At 44.7% G+C, this 24695-nt stretch overlaps 1 protein-coding gene across 2 annotated transcripts in view; it reads left to right on the forward strand.

The window, feature by feature from the left end:
• Positions 1–24695, forward strand: part of GNAS (GNAS complex locus) — a 385873-nt gene that overhangs the window by 333518 nt on the left and 27660 nt on the right. For both annotated transcript variants that reach the window (XM_082271589.1, XM_082271590.1), the window contains exon 6: positions 23144–23198. In XM_082271589.1, the coding sequence (XP_082127715.1) occupies positions 23144–23198 (55 nt within the window). The remainder of the gene's footprint in view (positions 1–23143; positions 23199–24695) is intronic.

Raw genomic sequence — 24695 nt, forward strand, 5'->3', positions numbered from 1 at the left:
CATAGATGGCAGGGACCGGCCAAGATTTGAACCATGTATGGGCAGGCTGAGTTTACCCAAGTTGATTGATCAGAATTTTTTCATGCAAATATTGCCAGTGGCTATAGCCGTTAGCAATAATTAGTGTGTCCCCTCGGCCGGGGCAGCACAATAGCTCTGCGGGAGGGATTCCCCCATCAACACGGACTGCGTTGATGAGGGAATTGAGCGATTTTCTTTGGAAAGGAAATCACTGTACTGTGGCTGGCTTAAGAACCTTTGTAGATATCCATAGATTCTTTGCCTGGCTGCATGGGCCCCAACACTGCTAACTATGTTCCATTTGCTTTTAGTCTCCTGGCTAGAAAACATCCTAAAATGTTTGTATCGCGTTGTGTCACAATAATCTTCTAAAATTGGATTTAAAGGATGATCTTATTTGCGTCTAGTTACAAGGCCTCTCTGGCTTTGGGCCTGTATCTTTTCCGATGCTTAGAGCTGTGGTGGGGGTGATGTGGAGGCTGTGGGACAGGAGAGCCTCTGGAGCAGTGCAGAGTATTCCTAGATTGTATGAGACAGGCTAATACTTGCTTCCCATCCAGGGCCAGCGGGCCCCTCCTTTCAAACTGCTTGTGTAAACTGGGAGCAGCAGAGCTATTTTTAGCCTGGCTGCAGCAGAAGGAGGGGGGTGGAAAGGGGTGGCCCTCACTCACGGAGGAGGGCAAATGAAAGGGTTGATCCAGCGCTTGCTGCACATGACGGGAGGTTCTGCTTTTCATGCTGAAGGGAAATGACTTTCATGTCATTAGATGTCGTCTTGTACTGCACGATCCCAGGGAAGACTTCTTGCGGATGTGGCCTGCTTTCTTGCATGTGGAATGCAGCCACTTCTTAAGATAGAGATGTTGGTTGCTGCAGAGGAAAAAAATGAGAAGGCACTATGGAACTTGTGGTTCCACAGCAGCTGGAGGGGCACATTGCCTTCTCTGTCAGGTGACAACCAGCTTGCAGCCTGAGGTTATGTAGCTAATTTTTCTCAAGTACTGCCGTGATTAGTTTTATTTCGGGTTTCTTCTAAAACAGTGTTAAAGCGTAACCGTACCATAAGGAGTTGGGGCACATCCCACCTCTGGTAGCAGTCATCCACATCTGCCCCCTTTGAAAGATTTTCCCTCTAGGTTTGGCCACAACTGTAAAATTATCAACGTTCTTGTCACCAGGACTGGAAATGAGGGGTCATTTTCCCTAGAGTGGACGCCAACCGCAATAAAAATATTACTGGGGTTCTAACCCTTCAACGTTCCATAGAAATCTATCAGAGTCTCCCTTCACCTCTGTCAGTATAGCATAAAATAAATATGGTGATTTTATATCTTAGCATTTCTGTCTTTAATCCCTTTGTTTTTGTTTTTTTTTTGTCCCATATAGAAGATTATCATTGGAGTTATTTATGTATATCATATTGGTAAATATTTAAAAAGCTTCATGTTGTCCATATTTTTTTTATTAGTGAAAGTTATTAGTTCTCTTGTATTTACAGTAATAGTAAAGTCACATTTTTTTTTTAAATAAATCTGGTTTAGAATTGCCTGCTCTTTTCAATGCTATAGCATAAAGTGGACCCTTACCTCCTCTGCTCCTCCTCCTTCTGTGTGTGCCCCCATAGCAAGCTGCTTGTTATGGGGGCCGACATGCTTGCTCCTGTGCCAGGCTGTGTGCATCTATAGACACAGCGCAATTTTTAAAATTGGACTCTATACACAAAAAAATATATATTGCCCAATAAATGCAAAGGAATATACTTTATCTGCACCAAATGCTTCTGCAAAACCAGTTATGATCTTGTAAAAGTAGCAGTGATCTCATCACTGTGGTGTTCATTGCCAGTGTGGGAGGGACCCGGCACAGTTGTGGGAGGGACCCGGCCTTATAATACCCCCTTACATAGAGAGTGGGATCAGTCAGATGTGGTAAAAGATTGTCCAGCATAGTGGAAATTCTTAAGTCTCTAAAATGCACAGAGATTGCTACAACTAATCCTTGCTCAGTGGTGCACAAAAATGTCTTCCCTACAGTGAAAGGATATCCATCACTGCTGTTTTTTTTTGACTAACTTTATTTTATTTCAGGTTCTTGTATAGCGCTGTCAATTTACGCAGTGCTTTACATATACATTGCACATTCACATCAGTCTCAGACCTCGACAGAGTTGGTGAAGCTTTTACGCCAAGATTTGAAAGCGGGTCTGCTCCCTCACAAAATAGTGGAGCTGGCAGACCAGTTAATACAGGGGTTGCTATATACAGTGCCTTGCAAAAGTATTCACCCCCCCTTGAACTTTGCGACCTTTTGCCACATTTCAGGCTTCAAACATAAAGATATAAAACTGTAATTTTTTGTGAACAATCAACAAGAAGTGGGACACAATCATGAAGTGGAACGAAATTTATTGGATATTTCAAACTTTAACAAATAAAAAACTGAAAAATTGGGCGTGCAAAATTATTCAGCCCCTTTACTTTCAGTGCAGCAAACTCTCTCCAGAAGTTCAGTGAGGATCTCTGAATGATCCAATGTTGACCTAAATGACTAATGATGATAAATAGAATCCACCTGTGTGTAATCAAGTCTCCATATAAATGCACCTGCACTGTGATAGTCTCAGAGGTCCGTTTAAAGTGCAGAGAGCATCATGAAGAACAAGGAACACACCAGGCAGGTCCGAGATACTGTTGTGGAGAAGTTTAAAGCCGGATTTGGATACAAAAAGATTTCCCAAGCTTTAAACCTCCCAAGGAGCACTGTGCAAGCGATTAATATTGAAATGGAAGGAGTATCAGACCACTGCAAATCTACGAAGACCTGGCCGTCCCTCTAAACTTGCAGCTCATACAAGGAGAAGACTGATCAGAGATGCAGCCAAGAGGCCCATGATCACTCTGGATGAATTGCAGAGTTCTACAGCGGAGGTGGGAGGCTCTGTCTATAGGACAACAATCAGTTGTATACTGCACAAATCTGGCCTTTATGGAAGAGGGGCAAGAAGAAAGCCATTTCTTAAGGGTATCCATAAAAAGTGTTGTTTAAAGTTTGCCACATGGCTAACACATGGCAGGTGTTAGAATGGCCAAATCAAAGTCCAGACCGGAATCCAATCGAGAATCTGTGGAAAGAACTGAAAACTGCTGTTCACAAACGCTCTCCATCCAACCTCACTGAGCTCAAGCTGTTTTGCAAGGAGGAATGGGCAAAAATTTCCATCTCTCGATGTGCAAAACTGATAGAGACATACCCCAAGCGACTTACAGCTGTAATCGCAGCAAAAGGTGGCGCTACAAAGTATTAACGGGGCTGAATAATTTTGCACGCCCAATTTTTCAGTTTTTTTATTTGTTAAAGTTTGAAATATCCAAAAAAATTTCGTTCCATTTCATGATTGTGTCCCACTTGTTGATTCTTCACAAAAAATGGACAGTTTTATATCTTTGTTTGAAGCCTGAAATGTGGCAAAAGGTCGAAAAGTTCAAGGGGGCCGAATACTTTCGCAAGGCATTGTATTTGTGATGCCTCCTTGGATGCAGGGCGTTGGTGACAGCGGTGACTTTACGCCGCGTGATCTGGTTGGAATGTTAGTCTGCGGACCAAGCCTCCAAAAAGGTTCTGACAGATCTTCCTTTTGTAGGGGGACCGCCTGTTTGGAGCCTCCATGAAAGAGATCATAAGGGGTCTCACAAGCGGCACCTTTCGTCCCACAGAGTTGCAGGACTTCTAAATCCTCTCTCCCCTTCCCAAGGGGTTCCAAGAGATCCTGGGCTGGTAAGCCCAAGGCGTGCACCTCTGGCCTCGCGGATAAGCCCTCCTCCGCCTGAAAGGACGCCCTCACCCGTTCTTGGGGTGGGGGGACGTCTTCTTTCCAGGCCCATGGACCTCGTTCATCCAAGACAAATGGGTACTCGAGTATCTCGTGGATTTGGTCCAGTTTCGAGAGTGTTTCAATCCTTGCCCCCAGCAAGGTTCTTCCGATCTAATTTGCCTCTGTTCTCGGATAGGCATCAAGGACATCTAGGAGCGATGCAGGATTTGTTGTCTCAAGGGATAATAGTCCCAGTTCCAGAGTCAGAAGGTTTTCAGGGGTTTTATTCAAACCTCTTCACAGTACCCAAGAAAGAGGGGATGGTTCGTCCAATCCTGGATCTCAAGGCCCTGAGCCACTTTGTGCAGGTTCAAAAATTCACAATGGAATCTATTCGCACAGTGGTCGCTTCCCTTTATCAAGGGGACTTTCTAGCCTCCATCGATATCGACGCTTACCTTCATATCCCGGTCTACTTCGGGCATCAGTGTTCTCTTGACTTTGCCATAGGCGAGGAGCATTTGTGGTGTTACCCTTTGGTCTCCCCTCAGCTCCTTGGGTGTTCACAAAGGTGTTGACTCCGGTGCCTTGCTCAGACAGCGGGGGATTTCGGTACTGGGGTACCTGGACGATCTCCTGAGGGCAGAATCGTCATCTGTGGTGAAAGAGGATCTGTATATCACGGTGAGAACTCTGCAGGAATTCTGCTGGACTTTCAAAAGTCAGCCTTGACCCATCCACCAGGTTGGACTTCCTGTGGCTGACTCTGGATTCATCCTCAGCCAGGTTGTTTCTCCCGGGAACAAAAGTCTTGAAATTTCTGCAAGCGATTTGGCTACTGTTATCCAATCGCCGGTCATCTCTCTATGCAGGTGCTGGGCCTGATGGTCTCCACCTTTCGAGGCTGTCCCATTCGTTCAGTTCCATACCAGACCTTTGCAAAAGGAAATTCTAACCAAATGGGACAAGAATCCAGTCTTTGGACAATTTGATCTTGTTGAGTCGGGGTGCGAGAGGGTCTCTTTTTTGGTGCCTTAGTTCCCCGACGCTTTGACCAGGGAAATTCTTCCTCCCCCTGTTCTAGACAGTGGTTACCATGGATGCCAGTGTGTCCAGGTGGGGAGGAGTCCTGGGCATGGAATTGGGGTTTTGGTCTCGGGAAGAGTCCAGTCTGCCGAGCAACAGCCTGGAAATTCGAGCGATCGGGCTTTGCTTGTCCCAGTGGACAGAGCGTCTGCAGGGGTGTCTGGTAAGGATTCAATCGGACAATGCCACGGCTGTGGCATATATCACCAAGGGGACACCAAAAGTGCCCCAGCGGCCAAAAAATTTAGTTTATTGGTTATTTTTTATAAGACAAAGTAGAAAATGTTTTAGGTTTTTTTTTTTTTTTTGTTTTTTTTTTCTCCTCCAATTTTGGTCTAATTTTGTTTTTATTGCAAAAAAAAAAAAAAACTGCAGAGGTCATCAAATACCATCAAAAGAAAGCTCTATTTGTGGGGAAAAAAGACATAAGTCACGCTTTAGAAAAAAGACATAAATCGCATTGCATGCCCGCGCAATTGTCTGTTAAAATCGCGCAGTGCCAAATTGCAAAGAATAGCCTACTCGTTAAGGAGGTAAATCCTTCCGGTCCAGAAGTGGTTAAAGCAGTGGTTCTCAACTCCTGTTCTCAGGACCCACTAACAGGCCAGATTTTAAGTATTACCTTGGGGAGATTCAGACTAGAATACTGCAATCACTGAGCAGCAAATTATATCACCTGTGATGTATTTCAGTTATCTTGTAAACCTGGCCTGTTTGGGTCCTGAGGACAGGAGTTGAGAACCACCAATTTAAAGCATGTTAAACAGCACAGTGCTTGTGAGGTGTCATTTGTCCCTTTTTATTCTGTAAAATACCTGGTTGAATCCTGCCTGTTCCTGTGTTCCCCTAGGTGTGCTGACCACGGTAATCATGGTTGCTGATCTATGATACCGGGGTCAGTTTTACGTGCCTCCGTCATCCTGCTGTGTTGTCTCTCGCTCTCCCCCTCCCTCCCTGCCTGTAATTTCCTAGTCTGTGAGCCGATCTCCAAACCTGGCCCTCCCTTCCCCTCCCGTCGCAACTTCGTTTGGCAATAAGTTTAGCACAACTACTGCCAGCCCCTCTGTTATAACAAGCTATGCTACACATTGGCTGTGTTTTTATTTTTTTAAATTCTGCAGCTAATTACCTTATTTCACATCGCTGATGTGTGTGTGTGGTCGCGTGACCTCCCGGCTGGCGACCTCAGAGGAGGATCTCCGCCCCTCCCACTGTAGTCCTTAGATTGGGGAAGGAGAGCAGCAGGAGGTCACATGACCGCACAGCAGCAATGTGAAATAAGGTATTTAGCTGCAGAATTAAAAAAAAACAAAACAGACACTGTAGTATAGCTTATTATAACAGAGGGGCTGCAAGTAATTATATAGCAGAATGTGAAAAATAATTGTGTTTTTTTTTTTGCACTTTTTTGTTTATAAAAAAAATAAAAATTGCAGAGGTGATCAAATACCACCAAAAGAAAGCTCTATTTGTGGGGAAAAAAAGGAAATCAATTTTATTTCAGTACCGTGTCGCATGACCGTGCAATTTTCCGTTATAGTAACGTAGTTCTTGACTCGCAAAAAAATGGTCTGGTCATTAACCACTGTAAGACCGGAAGATTTTCCCCCCTGACATCCTTTTTTCCCCCACAAATAGAGCTTTCTTTTGGTGGTATTTGAGCACCTGTGCGATTTTTTTTTTTTTTTTTTTTTTTTTTTTTTTTTTTTTTTTTTTTTTTTTGCGCTATAAACAAAAAAAAGAGCGACAATTTTGAAAAAAAAGAAACCAATATTTTTCACATTCTGCTATGACATTCTCAAACAAAAAAAATTAAAAATCTAAATTTTTTTAACATTTTAGGCCAATTTGTGTCTACTAACTACGGGAAAGATTTGTCATTGTTTTTTTTGTTTTGTTTTTTTACTAGTAATGGCGGCGATCTGCGATTTTTGCAGACACCTTACTGACATTTTTTACACTTTTGGGGGTACCAGTGACATTACTACAGTAATCGGTGCTAAAAATATGCATGGTTACTGTAATAATGCCATTGGCAGGGAAGGGGTTAACAGTATAGGTTATCCAAGGGGTTAAATGTGACCCTAGGGGAGTGATTCTAACTGTATGGGGGTTGGGTTTCTGAGATGACCATAGAGACATGTGATCCTATATAGAAGGATCACATGAGCTCTGTGATCATCCCAGGGAGAAGGACGGTCGGCTGTGTTTACAACAGCCGACCATCCTTCTCTCTCTGCGGGGATCGATCGAGTGTGTCAGGCGGCAATCGGAGCCACCTGACACATGCATCGGCTTCCCCGCTGACGAGCAGGGGCGGGAACGCACCACAGGCTGTGCGCGCTTGCCCCCTAGCTGCAGGCGCGCGTACGATGTAGAGTTACGTCGGTTCGCGCGGGAGGGACGCCCTGCCGCAGTAAGTCTGCGGCGGGCGGTCTGGAGGCTGTTAAGGGGGCAAATCCTTCCGGTCCAGAACTGGTTAATCTTCTTTGCTCCCTCTTGGTCTGTTAAATATACCATTGAATACATATTTATCTATTTGAGAAGTGCAAAAAATACCTGCTGATCCTGCCATAAATCAAGTGAGCTGATGACTTATGTGCTCTCTGCCTCTGCTGCATTACCAGCTTTGGACCCAATTCTCTAGGCGACTATAGAACACCTCCCCCTTTATTATGGAGAGCAGTAGTTCTGTCCTCTTTTAAACAGACCGCTCAGCCTTTGTGATCTTAGAGGTTCCATCATCCTTAAACCCTCCCGTCCCTGTGTGATAACGCTTCTCCTCCATAAAATACTGTACAGGGATTGAGGATTGTGACTCTGAGACAGAACAGGAAGTGTGTCACTGGCAGGATCACCAAGTGAAAATCAAGAAAACTAATGAAGCCACTGTCTTGTTCTTAGATTTAGATAAACGTTAACTTAGGTTAACATTTTAAATATACCATTTTCTTATTCAATTTTCTTTTAGATTTACCAAAACCATATAATAAAAGGGCATCCTAAACCCTTTTTAAATGTTGTATGTAATCAGACAGTCCCTTGTACTAGATAGCTGAATGTAAATCTAAAGGAAATTGATTAAGAGAATTGTATAATGTATGACCAGCCTTAGAGTTTCCATAGATTCAAATCCATAGGTTTTCAGAAGAATTTACGCAGACGGTGACCTAGACAGGTGTGATTTCAGACAAGGAAGCCTGCTCATGTACAGTGTCCCATCCATTGTCCCTTTCCCCTTCAGGTACAACAGCATAAGGCTGGGAAAATCAGGCAGTCAGGGTTTTCTGGTCACATGCGTTATCAAATTACTTTTTAAATGCAAGCAGTGCAAGTATTAGGATTTAAACTGGTAGCAGCCTCTTTCAGTCCACTGTAAAGCAAAGCTCAAGTGAGGGAAGCAGAATCAGTGCAAGGAGCAAGTCGAGTGTGCTGCAGTGAAGGAGGCCCCCCAGTGACAAAGTCAGAAGTGACGAAACGCATCGGGCATGGCCAGATGGCCTACCCAGCAACAACATTTGACGGTGACGGAAGCACCCGGCGGCACTGTGCTTGGCGTGGAGCCAGTCATTAAAGCCAAAGGCTGTCTATCCTCATCTTTTACTTGATGTGCCTGTACTTATGAGAATACAAGTGAGTGCAATTGTCTTATTATTGTTTTTGCAATAAAGTCTGTTAAACGTTATTGCACTAGTGGAGGCTCTATTTTCTCCCACATGTATCGGAGTTCTGGTGGGTCAGTGAATAAGAAACAGCTGATGCAGTGTTGGAGGTTATCTCTCTAAAGTGATTCTAGCTTATTCATGAGAATGAATAAGCCTATAGGTCCGGTGAGTGTCCATTTCTGCCTTATCCTCGGCACTTTGGTGGTGGATTGTTTGGTGATCCCTTCCTGCACTATATCTATCCAGACTCTGGAATTTATGCACATCTTTATTATCATCTACGGCTGAAGGACTGTGGGACTTTACATTATGTTATATTCATTTATTTTGTAACTTTTGATTTTAATCATTTTAGTCCTTATCATTCATTTAAGCTGTGGTGGTGGTTACATATGACTACCATTTTTTTTTTTTTTTTTTGCGCTGCTGTTTTTTGTACTTTGAAGGATTATCCTTCTAAAATCAATAATCACTTTACATGTTTATCAGTTAAGCAGCTGCATATATTGTTACTTTACCTCCTTAAGCGTATTAGGTTCTTAATGACATTCACTACATTCATTCACATTCACTAATTTATTTATTTATTTTTAGCAGAGAACCTAGAGAATAAAATGGAGATTGTTGCAATATTTTTTATCACACCGTATTTGTGCAGCCGTCTTACAAACACAATTTTTTTTGGAAAAAATTAACATTTTTTAAATAAATAAGAAAACGATAAAGTTAGCCCAATTTTTTGGGCTGCTCCATTACATATCCGGGGCTGTGAGCATGCGCACTGCTGCGCTGCTCAGCTGTTTCTGGCAGGAAGTGACGAGGGTAGGTTTTTCTCACGGGGTAGGTAATTCTCACGTTACACCGGTCCTCCAAGGCCATAGAGTCAAGTGAGGGCCATCTTGCCCTCACTCGACTTCCTGCCTTAGGGGACAGCAGACCGGATCATTTTCCCCGCTACCCCGCTAAAACTGTAGCAAAAAAAAGATGCTGTCCCCACTCCTGCTAGCCAGCTGTATTGTGGAGCAGAGCTATGTGAACCTCAGGACTAGGGACTGCTTCCGCATTTTTTATCTACCGTTCTAAAGCCAGTCCTACTCTATTGTTTAGTTTTTTTGGGGGGGTTTTTCCTTCCTTTTTCAGCTAGACAACTATTCCTCCATCGATGCTATGCAGCACAAATTAACAAATCTCACTGTAGCTATTGTATTTTTGACAGCCAACCCTGCTGGCTGTCAGTATACCAGAACAGTGGCTGCATCTGATTGGATGCATGTGCTGTTCAGCTGGAAATTCTCTAGCATGCTTCATCCACAAAAGTAGATTGAACAATTGACTTGTTGAACGGTACAGGGCCACCTACTGAGTAAAACTAGTACAGTGTATGGTCAGCTTTAGTTTTTAATTTTGATGTTTTCATAAAATTCCAAACTTTTTTTTATTTTTTAGGCATTAGTTACTGACTGTTAAACAATAGTTTGTGCAGAGGCCTGCTGGAGCTCCTGTCACCCGCTAATGACTGATTGGGAGGAGGCTGCTCACATTTACACAAGTATAAAGAGTGTATTGTGGGTTTTGGAAAAGGTGTGGGGGGGGGGGGGAACATTTAAATGATGTATCTTTGTTCTGCCGCCTGGCCCTGCTCCAGAGATCTCTCACAAGGTTTCGTGCTGACGAGCTATTTATAGTAATGTGGCCCCATTGTCATGGCAACAGAGCTGGAGGCCAGGGCGCGGGCAGCTATTTCTGGGCCGTTTGTAATATAACACTGGGAAAGTTAGATTATCCTCTCCAACTAGTCCAACTTGAGATAACCGATCAGTGATTTTTCTCCCTCTACTCTCAGCTGCATTGTGGCTGGTGATCATCTTCCGTAACCTGTACAGCTGTGGGCCTATGCCAGAGATGAGGGTCTGCCGGAGAGCCCCTCTAGGTATTCCTTTGCTATCTCTATGTGCTGGAGGCCCCTAGTCTATAGCCAGCTTTGCCCCTCTGCCTCATTGTGGGAGGAATGTGCTTTACAGCCCGTCAACGTAAATTCTAAAATTTTTATTTTTCTGGTGCGTTGGGTTGCATTTTACCAAGCGATCTAAATGGCAACATTTGCCTAAAGGTTTTCAATTTATTTGATTTTCTAAGTGAATTCTTTACATATTATTTAGCAAAGTAAACCTTTAATGTTGCCAGGGTAAAATAACACGGAGTCTGTATAGCAAGCACCCTGAGTTACCACATTATATCTTCATAGAATGTAGCTCCTCCCCGATTTAGGAAACTTCAGGTATGAGGCACACATGTGCACTCTCCTCTCTGGGCCCAAATACATGGGTCATTGTGCAGTGTGTGTGTGGCCTTATAGGTGCCTGCTATAGGATCTACCTGTAAATCGAACATAGCATCTAGTTTAAAATGTCTATGGTGAACAAGATTGGCGCTAATTCAAAATAAATGTAAATGAATCAGTGTTATAACTGCAACATAATATAATAATAATGTGTCAAGACACTTATGCTGTGGATAAATTCAGATACACCAATAAATAAACTCAATGTCCAAATCAAACGTGAAACAATGTTGCTGAAAAAGATGACAGAAAACAATCCATCAAATATGCAAATGTAAGGTGAAAATAGATGCTCAAAATAGCCGTGCTGAAAAACAAAAGTCCCATATGCGTGAACCAATCTTCAAACAATCGATAATTGGTGATGTAAATAATCCAGCCAATCCCAATATTGTATAGTGTGTAGTGGCCGCTTACCTCAAACACACAAATGAAACGCCTGTGTTTAATCCAAAATCCAGGCTTTTTGCTCCAAAACCGGCTCCACTGGACGATCCTCTCGAAAGGATGGATAGTGTAATCCTTATTGGGCAAATCTCTTGCCACAATGCAGGTTTTCTACTGTGCAGCTGTATATTGTAGGCACCAATCAAGCCTCATGGGGATGCAGAAAATGAAAGCGCTTATGGTGCAGTAATTCCAAAAAGGGTTTTATTTAAACAAAAAAATGCACTTGCACTTTAAAAATAAAGAGCAAGCATAAAATCCGCTGATAGCGGTACACAAAGGAACTTCCGGTTACGGCCGTAAACGCAGAAGTGACGTCACCCGGCTCCTCCCGACGCGTTGCGTCACTACGCACGTGACTTTATAAAGAGTTCATGTGCTATATTTCTTACAATAAATACAAGCTTCTGAAACTCAGAGCTGCTTCCTAAATAGGTGTTTAAATCTCTTATCTTAACTGTGTGTGCAGATGCATTCACACTTGCCTGCTGCCATTCCTGAGCAAGCTCTGCACTGGTGGTGCCCCGATCCCACAGCTGAATTAAATGAAGGAGACCATCCTGTTGCTTGCTTGACTTTTTGGCGCCCTGAAGCTGCCTTTACAAATGCAGTGGAAATGTTTTTTATGAGATTAGGTTCATTTTCATGGCAAAGGAGGACTTTGCAATAATTGCAACTCCTCTGATCACTCTTCATAACATTCTAGAGTATATACAATTTGCCATCGTAAAAACTGAGGCAGCAGACTTTGTGAAAACTAATATTTATCTTTTGTTCGGACACAGCACCTGATTATTCTTAATCATTGGACATACTGCCCCCTACAGGAGTAGGACACTAGGCAGGAAAAAGCTTGACTACGCCTATGAGCAGTCCTAGTGTGTATACACCACCTCAGCCATATGCACTTTTTTCTGCTCAGGCGTAAGAATCTAGTTCCTTGCTGGGATCTCTGGTCCTAGCAATATTTTTCATTTATAAGTGGAATTTTTTTTCTTCTTTTATTATTTTGTTCCTGTGAGAACTACTATCAAGTGCCGGACGACAAACTGGATAATATAGATCCTTGGGGTACCCCCAGTCCGGCCACCGAGCGCGTGCAGACCGCAGCTGCGCGCTAGGTCGGCCGTGACATAGCCCCACTGGACGGGGGTTGGCCTGCGAGTTAAGCCTCTCACGAGGACGCATATGAACTGGCTGTGGCCTGTCACAGCGTTTTCCTTCTGGCTGAATGCACTCACATTACGATGGAGCGGTGACCTGTCCGGAGAGGTGCCCTGGTGTGGTAAGTAGCTATCCCCCACTACCCCTGGAGGGTTTTGGGGTGGACCTGGCCCCTCCCTGGAATGGCGTTACTACATCACGGGAATTTCTTCTCGCTGCTTTCAACATCAAGGATGCCTACCTGCACATTCTAATATGTGCTGGTTGCCAGCGCTTCCTGTTTTGCCATGGACGGGGAGCTTTATCAGTTTGTGGTGCTGAACTTTGGTCTCCCCTCCGCACCTTCGGTCTTCACTGGAGTGTTGACCCGGTGCTGGCATTTTGAATGAGTCAGTAGAGGATCACGATACTGGGGTACCTGGGCAATCTTCTTCTGCAAGCACGACTGCTCTGACTGGACTACTGGAGATTGCTCCGCAAACTCTGAGGGAGTTTGGTGGGATCCTGAATATTCAGGAGTCTGCTTTGGCTCTGTCCACAAAAAATGGCATTTCTCTGTCGCTCATTGACAGACGTAGTCCTCCTTGATTATTATCAACTCTGGTTATACTGCCCTCTACAGGAGTAGGACTAGACAGGAAAGAAAACGTTCTGGCCACACCCTAGGGGCAGTCCCAGAGGGTATATCCTCTCACTTCCTGCTACAGCAAATCCGTTTTTTTTTGTCTAGTTAGGAGTAAGGACCTAGATGCCTTGCTAGGATCTTCGGTCCTGGCAGGATTTTTTTCTTAGATTTTTTTTTTAGACAGCTTTTTTCTCCAGTGTTCCTGTGAGATCTTCAAGCAAGAAAGCTGGAACTGGGCGACGGGCTGGATGTTGAGATCCAGTGGTCACCCCAGTTCAGCCTATGAGCACGTGCAGGCCATAGCTCCGCGCTGGGTCGGCCGCGACATAGTCCCACTGGACGGGGACTGACCCTGCGAGTTAAACGTCTCGCCTGGACGCCAATGACCAACAGAGTCACGGCGTCCGTATTGGTCGACAGCCCCCCCACCCCGGTGGAGAGGGGTTCTGTCAGGAGTTGGCGCCCGCCTGGTTCCAGTATGGTGAGTAGTATGTTCCCCCTCTCCCCCCTGTCGGGTTTGTGGTGGACGCGGGCCCCTCTGGGATGGTAGGATGGGTCTCCCCTCTATCCTATAACAGGTCACAGATCCCCCAATTTGAGTGTGATTGTTTGTGAATAGTAACCAGGAGGCTTGGTTTGGGAGTTGACAATCTAAGTGTCATTGTAAGACTGTAAGGGTGACTGAAGTCAGTGGCAGTACAAAAGGGCATTACTATTGAGGTAGAAGGTATCCTACCTGTCAGAGTGTGTACACAGGCCGATGCCTATGCCTGAGTTTTACTGCAGTCCAGATCACCATTCCTCTAGCAACCGGTCACTTCCACGGGCTGCACAGCCTCTCGACGGCCCACGGACCGCATGCGGCCGCCAGGGTCCTATACCGCCGGCCAGGCTTATCACCATTCAGGGTGAAGTTTGTGGGGCCGAGGCACTCCCGCAGGCCGAATACATACTTCCCGCAGGCCGCTGCTAGCCGCCGCTATCCTACACAGGCCGCCGCCATTGTTTTGCAGATCGCACGAGTGTGCCATATTGGCGTAGCCTCGTGTCTCCAGCATGGGGGCAGCCATGTTTGAGGTGACCAAACACCTCGAGGAGCTATGGGGAGGCGCCGGAAGGCGTGTAAAGGGGCGGAGCCGCCTCCTTGGCCCAGGGAAAGCAAGCCAAAGACTTCCTGTCTGTAACAGACAGTGCTGGAAGCAAGTTAAGAAACTTCTGTGCATCAGGTGAGCTTGGGGTCTCTCTCTCTCTCTCTTTCTGAGGGGTCCAAGCAGGTAGACTGAGGGGCGCTATTGCGCTGGGGGACTAAGTTAAAAAAAAAAAGAAAATGTTTTTTTCTTGCAATTAATTTTTTTGTGTTTGCTGGCAAGTGTCTTGTTACATGAACCCTGCCACACGTATCCCCACCTGATCCCCTCGGGGGGGCCGCAGGACCCTCCAGTACCCCATTTGTGATGATGCATTATCAGCAGTTTTGGAGTCTTTGGTATCCCGGGTGGAGGTAGCCTGTCAGGGACGGGGGTCAAGAAGAGCGACCCCCGCCTACCCCTAGGTCATCTGATACTTCAGATACGGATTCTGAGCTAGTCATTGCAGCCCCTTTTTCTGGGGTTGTTGTCTCAGGTACGGTCTCCTCAGACAGTGAGGAGGACGCGTCTGCCTCCGCCATAGCACAAGAAGCGTTGGTGGAAGCACTAGTTGTGTCTGTCCGGGAAACCTTAAATCTTGAGGTTACACGGGCAGAGGTAGCGGAGACTCGTATTCCTTCTTTGGTACTAGCAAGCCCACCAAAATGATGAAGGGTTTCCCTTGCTCAAATGGGGTCGTCCGTAAACGAGCCCCTGCTATTTCCAAACGCATTGCTAGGCGCTATCATTTTGAGGAATCCCTCATTTCAAAGATGGACGGTACCACCAATAGTGGACTCACCGATTTCCAGACTAAATAAAGCCACTGTTATCCCATTGGATTGACAGAATGGACCCCACCTATCTCTAGGGTGGGGGGACGTCTTCACCGGTTTCCGGATCCAGGGCTTTCCAGAATCCCGGATAAAGGGGTTCGCAAGGTCATATGGTCGGGATACAAGATCGAGTTTCGATCACTTCCACTGGTGCGATTCTTCCCTTCCAATATTCAAAATCCCCGGGTCGCTTAAAAAGCTTTGCGGGGGACAGCTTGATGCAACAAGCAGTGGTGGTTCCCATTCCTTGGAGGAGTTCTAGTCGAACCTGTTCACAATGCCCAGGAAAAAGGGCTAGGTGCGTCCAATTCTGGTCTTGGAAGAGATGGAGTCCATCCATACAGTGGTGGCCTCCCTGCATCAGGGGGATTTCCTGGCATCCATAGACATTTAGGGTGCCTATCTTCATATCCCCATCTTCGCAGGACATCAGCGTTTTCGTTGCTTTTCCCAAAGATCATCCCTGGTTCCACCAGGAGACTGAACTATCTGGGCCTAATTTTGGATACATCCTTGGCAAGAGTGTTTCTCCATGCGGAGAAACTTCAGAAGATTCAGTCAATGATTCGGATGTTGCTGTCCGTCAACTGGCTGGGATTGATGGTCGCCTCTTTAGAGGCAGTACCGTTTGCCCAGTCTCAGACCCGAATTCTCCAAAGAGGAGATTCTTCTCATATGGAATCGGAATTTCCGATTCCCTGGACAATCGGATCCGATTGAGCGAGCGGACTAGGGAGGCTCTGGTCTGGTGGCTTCGGTCTCCGATGCTCAGCCAGGGGAAGTCATTTCTTCTGATAAATTCCAGATCACCGATAAATGTGTTGGAACTGAGAGCGATCAGACTTTGTCTGATTTACTGGACCGAGCAGCTCCAGGGCAGCCCGGTTCGGATCCAATCGGACTATGCCACGGTCATGACTTATGTCGATCACCAAGGGGCACCAAGAGTGCCCTGGCGGCCATAGAAGTGGCCAACATTCCTATTGGGGGAACAGTTGTTCCAGTTCTCTCTGCGATATTTATCACGGGGGTGGACAGGCAGATTATTTCAGCCGTCAGATTCTGGATCAAGAGGAATAGTCTCTTCATCCAGAGGTATTTCACCAGCTGTCCCTTCTTTGGGGCACCCTGGAGATGGATCTGTTGGCAGGTTGGCTCAACAGGGCTCGCGCCCGCGATCCTCTAGCGGACGCAGCAGACTCGCTGAGCGCCCCGTAGGGGGAAGTATCAGCTACTGTATGTCTTCCCCCTTCTCAAGTTACTGCTGAGATTTCTCCGCAGGATAGAGGTGGAGGGAACTCCAGTTATCCCGGTAATTCCGGGCTAGCCTCGTCAAGCCGGGTATGCCGACTTGGGCAAGACTAGTCGCGGACGCTCCTTGGAGACTTCTTCTCAGGGAGGATCTGCGGTCTCAAGGACCGATCTTCCATCGTGCTTTACAGTCGCTGGCTTTAACGGCCTGGCCATTGAGACCCAGGTACTGAAGGACAAGGAATTGTCAGCTTCAGTTATTCCTACTCTAATTAAAGCAAGAAAAGCGACTTCCAGCAAAGTCTATTATCGCACATGGAAGGCTTATATTGCGTGGTGTGAATCGTAGGAGTTTTTCCCCACGTACCTATTCGGTGACCCGAATCTTGTTTTTTTTTCTGCAAAAGGGGGTTGAGCAGAAACTATCCTTGAGCACTATCAAGGATCAGGTTTCAGCGTTGGCAATCTTCTTCCAGAAGCCTCTGGCTACTCATTCCTTGGTGTGGAATTTCATCCAGGAGGTGCAGCACTTGGCTTCGCCAGTGCGCGCGCCCTTACCACCCTGGGATCTTAATTTGGTGTTGTCGGTTCTTCAGAAACCTCCCTTTGAAAATATCAGGGAGATTCCCTTGCTTACATTATCCCAGAAGGTGGACTTCTTGGTGGCTATCACTTCTGCACGCAGGGTGTCAGAACTGGCTGCATTATTGTGTCATTCCCCATATCTGGGGATTCATAGGGATAAGGTAGTTCTTCATCCGAAGTCATCTTTTTTTCCTAAGGTGGTTTTCAGACTTTCATCTGAATGAAGATATTGTGCTACCTTCCTTGTGTCCTAAGCCCAGTCATCCTCGGGAATGTGCGTTGCATTCCTTGGATGTGGTGCGGGCAATCGGTATACCTGAAGACTACGGAATTGTTCCGTAAGACGGATTCACTTTTTGTGATCACGGATGGCCCCAGAAAGGGGTTGCCTGCATCTGCCGCGACTATCTCCAGATGGATTAGACAGACGGTGGTACAGGCTTATTCTATTAAGGGTCGGAATCCTCCGTTCCTTGTTAAGGCGCACTCCACTCGAGCGCTCAGTACTTCCTGGGCCTACCGCCATCAGGCGTCAGTGGTCCAGGTGTGCAAGGCGGCTACCTGGTAGTCGGTGCATACCTTTACAAAATTTTATAAAGTTGATGTGATGGCATCGGTGGATGCCTCATTTGGCCGCAAGGTTTTGCAGACCACAATTTGAGGAGACCGGTGGTCTACCTCGAGGGTTTTTTTCCGTTGGAATTCCTGTTGAGTCTCATCTTTTGATTGATGAGCCTTTTAAACTTCTATTTGGCACCGGTTGGGCCTTCTAGATTTGGATTTGGAGGACTACGTCTGTCAATGAGCGACAGAGAAAAATGGATTTTTGTAAAATCTTACCGTAAAATCCTTTTCTCTTAAGCTCATTGACAGACGTAGTACCCGCCCCTCTGTTTTTGAGTTGGGTTGGGTTAAATTCTCTAAACACTGCTTTGTGACATAACTGATTTGCTGTAGCAGGAAGTGAGAGGATAAACCCTCTGGGACTGCCCCTAGGGTGTGGCCAGAACATTTTCTTTCCTGTCTAGTCCTACTCCTGTAGAGGGCAGTATAACCCAAGTTGATATTAATCAAGGAGGACTACGTCTGTCAATGAGCTTAAGAGAAAAGGATTTTACGGTAAGATTTTACAAAAATCCATTTATCTGGGTCTGACTCTGGACTCGGCCTCAGCCAGAGTGCTTCTTCCTCTGGAAAAACTCCAGACATTGTATTTCAGCTGTTGTTGTTCAGCAGACGGACATCCCTCCAGGCTTGCATGCGCATGCTGTGCCTGATGTGTCCACCCTCGAGACGGTCTGTTTTGCACAGGTCCACACAAGATCTCTGCTAAAGAGATTCTGGTGAAATGGGTCAAGGATCCATAGTCTTGAGAGGTGGCTTTGCTCTCGGGTACTTGGACAGGGAAAATCCTTCTCCTCCTGTACTGGACGGTTGGTTCCATAGATGCCAGCCTGTCCGGGTGGGGAGGCGTCCTCAGCACAGACGTGCTCAGGGGGTCTGGACTCTGGCAGAGCCCAGACTGCCACTTAGTGTACTGGAACTACGAACGATCAGATTTTGTCTGGCTCATTGGACAATCGTCTTCAGGGGTGTCCAGTGCAAATTCATTCGGACAATGCCACGGCCTTGGTCTATGTCAATCACCAAGGGGGCACAAGAAGTGTCCTGGCAGTTAGGTAAATAGCCAGCATCCTAAGGTGGGCTGGCTGATTTGTTCCAGCCCTCTTAAACTTCTTGAAAAAAAAGGGAGGGGGACGGCGCTCACAAATAAATTGTTTAAATAAAATCTACCCAAATGAATATTCTGAATAGAGTGTAAAATAAAAAAGTGACAGTGCACAGTGCAAGTATCGCAATATAAAAGTGACAGTGCATGAACTCTATAATAAAATTAGTGATAAACACTTATGTGCAAAAACGCAGATGCAATATTAGCAACAAAATACAATATAGTAACTTGGGGTGCTTCTATATTCAAAAGGAGGGACCACTTCCCCTTGTTCACAACTTATACTTATGTTGAAAACAGTCCTTATGTGCAAAATTGCAAATGCAGTATCAAATAACGGAAAATAGTCCAGTGACTTATAAAATGCTCAGTGCTGTGCAAAAAGGTGCCTTCTATTTTCCGTTATTTGATACTGCATTTGCAATTTTGCACATAAGGACTGTTTTCAACACAAGTATAAGTTGTGCAGAACTCTTAAGTTTCCAAACTTTGATTGTTCAGATTAATATGAGTAGGCTGGAAATATTTGAAATACAATGTGGAAGTATAAATATGATTTTAAAATTTTTACCATAGGTTCACTTTAATATAATGATAGCTTTCCGGTACTTTTTATTTTTATTAAAAAAAAAAAAAAAATTAATGCAGCAAACATAACAGAATTGAAATAACCGTGCCAATACTGTAAATATATCAGTTTGCGGAAAAGGCACCTGAGGGTTTATTTACTAAAGCATGCAAAATCAGGCTCACTTCTTCAAAGAAACAAATCCGCTTCCAGATTTTATTGCCAAAGCTTAATTGAACAAGCTGATTGGTTTCTGTGCAGAAGTGAGCCTGATTTTGCACACTCCAGCTTTAGTAAATAAACCTCCTGGTGTCTGCATCACTGGTAGTGCCCTGAGTCTCAGGCTGACCATACCATTCTTTTCTAATTGTATTGATAGCTGGCCTGTCTAGCAGTGCAACCGATGAATATCTCAAGTAACTTCCAGACTTTAATGCAGTGCTTTTGTGCTAGGTCCTATAGCTAGAGACCTAAAGCATATACACTTAAAAATCGTTTTATATAACCTCTCAACAATTTATGCACAAATTCACTTGCATTTCTTAAACCACTTGACCTTGGGAAGATTTACCCCCTTTTATGACCAGGCCATTTTAAGCGATACGGCACTGTATTACTTTAACTGACCATTGCGTGGTTGTGCGATGCTGAACCCAAACAAAATTGTTCTTTTGTCTTTTTTTAGTTTATTTTTTGGATGGTATTTGATCACCACTGCTTTATTTTTTTTTTATTTTTTGCGCTATAAACAAAAAGGCTGACAAATTAAAAAAAAATATATATATATGTATATTTATGTTACACACTACCGTTAAAAAGTTTGGGGTCACTTAGAAATGTCCTTATTTTTTAAAGAAAAGCACTGTTTTTTTTCAATGAAGATAACATTAAATTAATCAGAAATACATTCTAGACATTGTTAAATGTGGTAAATGACTATTCTAGCTGGAAACGGCTGATTTTAATGGAATATCTACATAGTTGTACAGAGGCCCATTTCCAGCAACCATCACTCCTGTGTTTTAATGGTACATTGTGTTAGCTAATCGTGTTAAAAGGCTAATTGATTATTACAAAACCCTTGTGCAATTATGTTAGCACATTTGAGCTAGTTGAGTATCTGGAGCATCAGCATTTGTGGGCTGGATTATAATCTCAAAATGGCCAGAAAAAGAGAACTTTCTTCTGAAACTCGACAGTCTAGCCTTGTTCTGAGAAATGAAGGCTATTCCATGCAAGAAATTGCCAAGACACTGAAGATTTCCTACAACGATGTGTACTACTCCCTTCAGAGAACAGCACAAACAGGCTCGACCCAGAATAGAAAAAAAGGTGGGAGGCCCCAGCGCACAACTAAGCAAGAGGACAAGTACATTAGAGTCGCTATTTGAGAAATAGACGCCTCACAGGTCCTCAACTGACAGCTTCATTAAATGGTACCCGCAAAATGCCAGTTTCAACGTCCAAAGTGAAGAGGCGACTCCGGGATGCTGGCCCTCTAGGCAGAGTGGCAAAGAAAAAGCCATATCTGAGACTGGCCAATGAAAGGAAAAGCTAAAGAAGGGCACAAGAACACAGACATTGGACAGAGGAAGATTGGAAAAAAGTGTTATGGACGACAAAGTTTGAGGTGTTTTGGATCACAGAAGAACATTTATGAGATGCAGAACAAGTGAACAGATGCTAGAGGAGTGCCTGACGCCATCTATCAAGCATGGTGGAGGTAATGTGATGGTCTGGGGCTGCTTTGGTGCTGGTAAAGTGGGAGATTTTTACAAGGTAAAAGGGATTTTCAATAAGGAAGGCTATCGCTCCATTTTGCAACGCCATGCCATACCTTGTGGACAATAAACCAAAGCACATCTCCAAACTAGAACTATTTAGGGAAGAAGCAGTCGGCTGGTATTCGGTCAGTAATGGAGTGGCCAATGCAGTTACTAGATCTCAACCCTATTGAGCTGTAGTGGGAGCAACTTGACCGTGTGGTACGTAAGAAGTGCCCATTAAGCCAATCCAACTTGTGGGAGGTGCTTCAGGAAGTGTGGGGTGAAATTTCTTCAGACTACCTCAACAAATTGACAGCTAGAATGCGAAAGGTCTGCAAGGCTGTAATTGCAAATGGAGAATTCTTTGATAAAAGCAAAGTTTGAAGGACAAAATTATTTAAAATAAAAATTATTATTTCCAACATGTCTTGACTATATTTTCTATTCATTTTGCAACTCATTTGATGAATAGAAGTGAGAGTTTTCATGGAAAACGTTAAATTGTCTGGATGACCCCCCAACTTTGGATCGGTTGGGTTTATGTGTATGCATGTATGTATGTGTTTTCCTTCTGCTATAAAACATACAGTGAGGGGGGGGGGGGTATTTGATCCCCTGCTGATTTTGTACGTTTGCCCGCTGACAAAGAAATGATCAGTCTAATTTTAATGGTAGGTTTATTTTAACAGTGAGAGACAGAATAACAAACATATCCAGAAAAATGCATTTCAAAAAAGTTATAAATTGATTTGCATTATTATGAGTAAAATAAGTATTTGATCCCCTATCAGCAAGATTTCCTGCTCCCAGGCATCTTCTATACAGGTAACAAGCTGAGATTAGGAGCACTCTCTTAAAGGGAGTGCTCGTAATCTGTTTATTACCTGTATAAAAGACACCATGGCCAAGACCAAAGCGCCTTCCAAGGATGTCCAAGGACAAGATTGTAGACCTACACAAGGCTGGAATGGGACTTGGTGAGGATCTGGAAAGAGGAGTGGGCCAAAATCCCTCCTGAGATGTGTGCAAACCTGGTGGCCAACTACAAGAAACGTCTGACCTCTGTGCTTGCCAACAAGGGTTTTACCACTGAGTACTAGGTCATGTTATGTGAAGCGGTCAAATAATTATTTCATTCATTAAAATGCAAATACATATAAATTTATAGACTGATCATTTCTTTGTCATTGGGTAAACCTACAAAATCAGCAGGGGATGAAATACTTTTTTCCCTCCCTGTATCACAAAAAAATTAAAGTCAAATTTCTTTTTAAATTTAGACCATTCTGCAACGTTTTTTGTAAAAGAAAAAAAAAATGAAAATACCAAGTGTATATTGATGTTTATGCAAACTGTATATAACGTCTATGAACTATATGGGATACATTTATGGAATTTATTTTAATACTAGTAAGGACGGCAATCAGATACTTATTTCAGGATACTGAGATTTTTGACAATTTTCTGGAATCAGTGACACGAATACAGGAATCAGTGACACGAATACAGGGATCAGTGCTAAAAAAAATATGCACTGTCACTGTACTAATGACACTGGGAAGAGGTTAAACTTCTAGGGGAATTTAAAGGATTAACTCTGTGCCTATTCAGCGTTTTTGTGTACACAGTGTGTGCTGCTTTCAGTCGGGCAATAGATGGATTCTAGTCCCTGCTTTGCAGAGACACGGGATCGGTCCCTTCCCCCTGTTAGAACTGAGATAGGCCTGGTTTACATAGGCATATCCCAGTTCTCAGTGTTTTACTCATCATTGACATAGAATCCCCGGCAATGGCAGATCCGGCTTTTGCTGTGACTTCTCACCGCAGAAGCAGCGCACGCCCACTGCAGGCAAAAGTGCATGATCACATATATAATAAGTGATACTGCCCAGAGCGAAAGCCCTGTAGCTGTAAAAGTGCTATAGAGCGGTCAGCAAGTGGTTAAAGTACATGAAATGTAATATTAAACCTTAATGATTTCCACTGTTTAAAATTGTATGACTATTTTTAATAGCCTGTATTATATGTTGATAAAGGGTCAACTGAATGGATCTTATGTAAGTTGTTTAATTGTCAAAGGTGATGTCTTAAGCTCACTTTTTTTTTTTGTCTATCTAGTTTTCTAGATAAAATCGACATTGTGCAACAGAATGAGTACACGCCCTCTGACCAGGTGAGTTAAATAAACTCTGTATACCATACCATAGTAATCTGCTTGTATGTAAAAATGTCTTGGAAAATCTATTCAAAAGCTCATATCTTGGTTTTGGGTGGAATGGCACAGGGTTCCATTCAATGTCCATCCAGCAGAGCAGTCTGACATTGTTCATTTTGAATAGAGTAAGGGAGGGTTATAAAATGGGAGGAAATTCCTCCATCATGAGGGAATCTGTGGGTGTCACCAAAACTAGTTTCTGCATTGGAACTCAACTCAAAATTTAGGAATTTCTTTTACTTTCAATGATAATGGTAAACAGGATAAAAAAAGGGTACATTTCCTTAACAGGGGCACAGATGCCAATAAAAACCCAATTTCTCTTTCGTTCATTGAGGGACACAGCTTCTGATCTTCTTAACCATTGGGGTATACTGCCCCTTACAGGAGTAGGACACTAGGCAGGAAAAAAAAAGTCTGGCTAGCCTATGGGCAGTCCCAGAGAGTATACTCCCTCTCTCTGCTATAGGTACTTTTTTTTTTCTGCCTAGTCACGAGTAAGGATCTAGTTTCTTGCTTGGATCTTTGGTCCTGGCAATTTTTTTCCTTTTGGATAGAACTTTTTCTCCTGTTTTTTTTCCTGTGAGAGCTACAATTAACTGCCGGACTGGGTGACGGGATGGATAATCTAGATCCGGTGGTCACCCCAGTCTGGCCAGCGAGCGTGCGCAGACCTCAGCTCCGCGCTAGGTTGGCCGCGATATAGCCCCACCTGACAGGGGCTGGCCTGTAAGTTAAATGCCTCATGAGGTTGCATAGGACCTGGTCTCAGCCAAGTCACAGTGCTCCTCCTGGCTGACAGCCATGCCATTTAGATGGCAAGGGGTTCTGTCTGGAGCGGTGGCCGCCTGGTTTCTGGTATGGAAAGCAGCTCCTCCCTCTCCCCCTGGAGGGTTTTGGGGTGGACGTGGACCTCTCCTTGGGACAGTCGGACCCCCGGATTCCCGTCAGGCACCCTCCATCTGTCCCTCCACCCCCCCCCCCCCTTAACTTATGCTGGGGCTGTGTCAGCGGTCATTTTCTTGTAGCCTGTGGGCTTAATGCACTGCGGCCATGTTTGTATAGTCCAGTGGCCATTTTGCGGTGGTTTACCATTGAAAATATCAGGGGCCATGACAGTGTAGCCCTCTGGACGGCGATTTCAGCGGTTGGAGTCCCTCCTCATCCCCTGGTACTGACTCCTGGATCCTTTCATTTCCTGATCGGCGATCCTGCAGTGAAGGTTGAGTCTGGAGGCGTCCTCCCCCTCTCTGCTGAGGATCGATTGGTGCTCTGTGACTGGCAACCGGGTGGTGCTGCCAGAGCAGTGGGGGTTGTCCCTTTAGCAGTGTGTTACACTTTTTTGTGGGGTCTTCTTGGTTACTCATGAACTCTTTGGAGCACATCTCCCTACCGGATGCTCTCTGGGGCTGCGGGGTCCTCTGGGTCCCATCCATCCACTGACAGCGGTCCTGG

This window comes from Pelophylax lessonae (assembly GCF_965119305.1).
Source record: "Pelophylax lessonae genome assembly, chromosome: 11".
Lineage (NCBI taxonomy): Eukaryota > Metazoa > Chordata > Amphibia > Anura > Ranidae > Pelophylax > Pelophylax lessonae.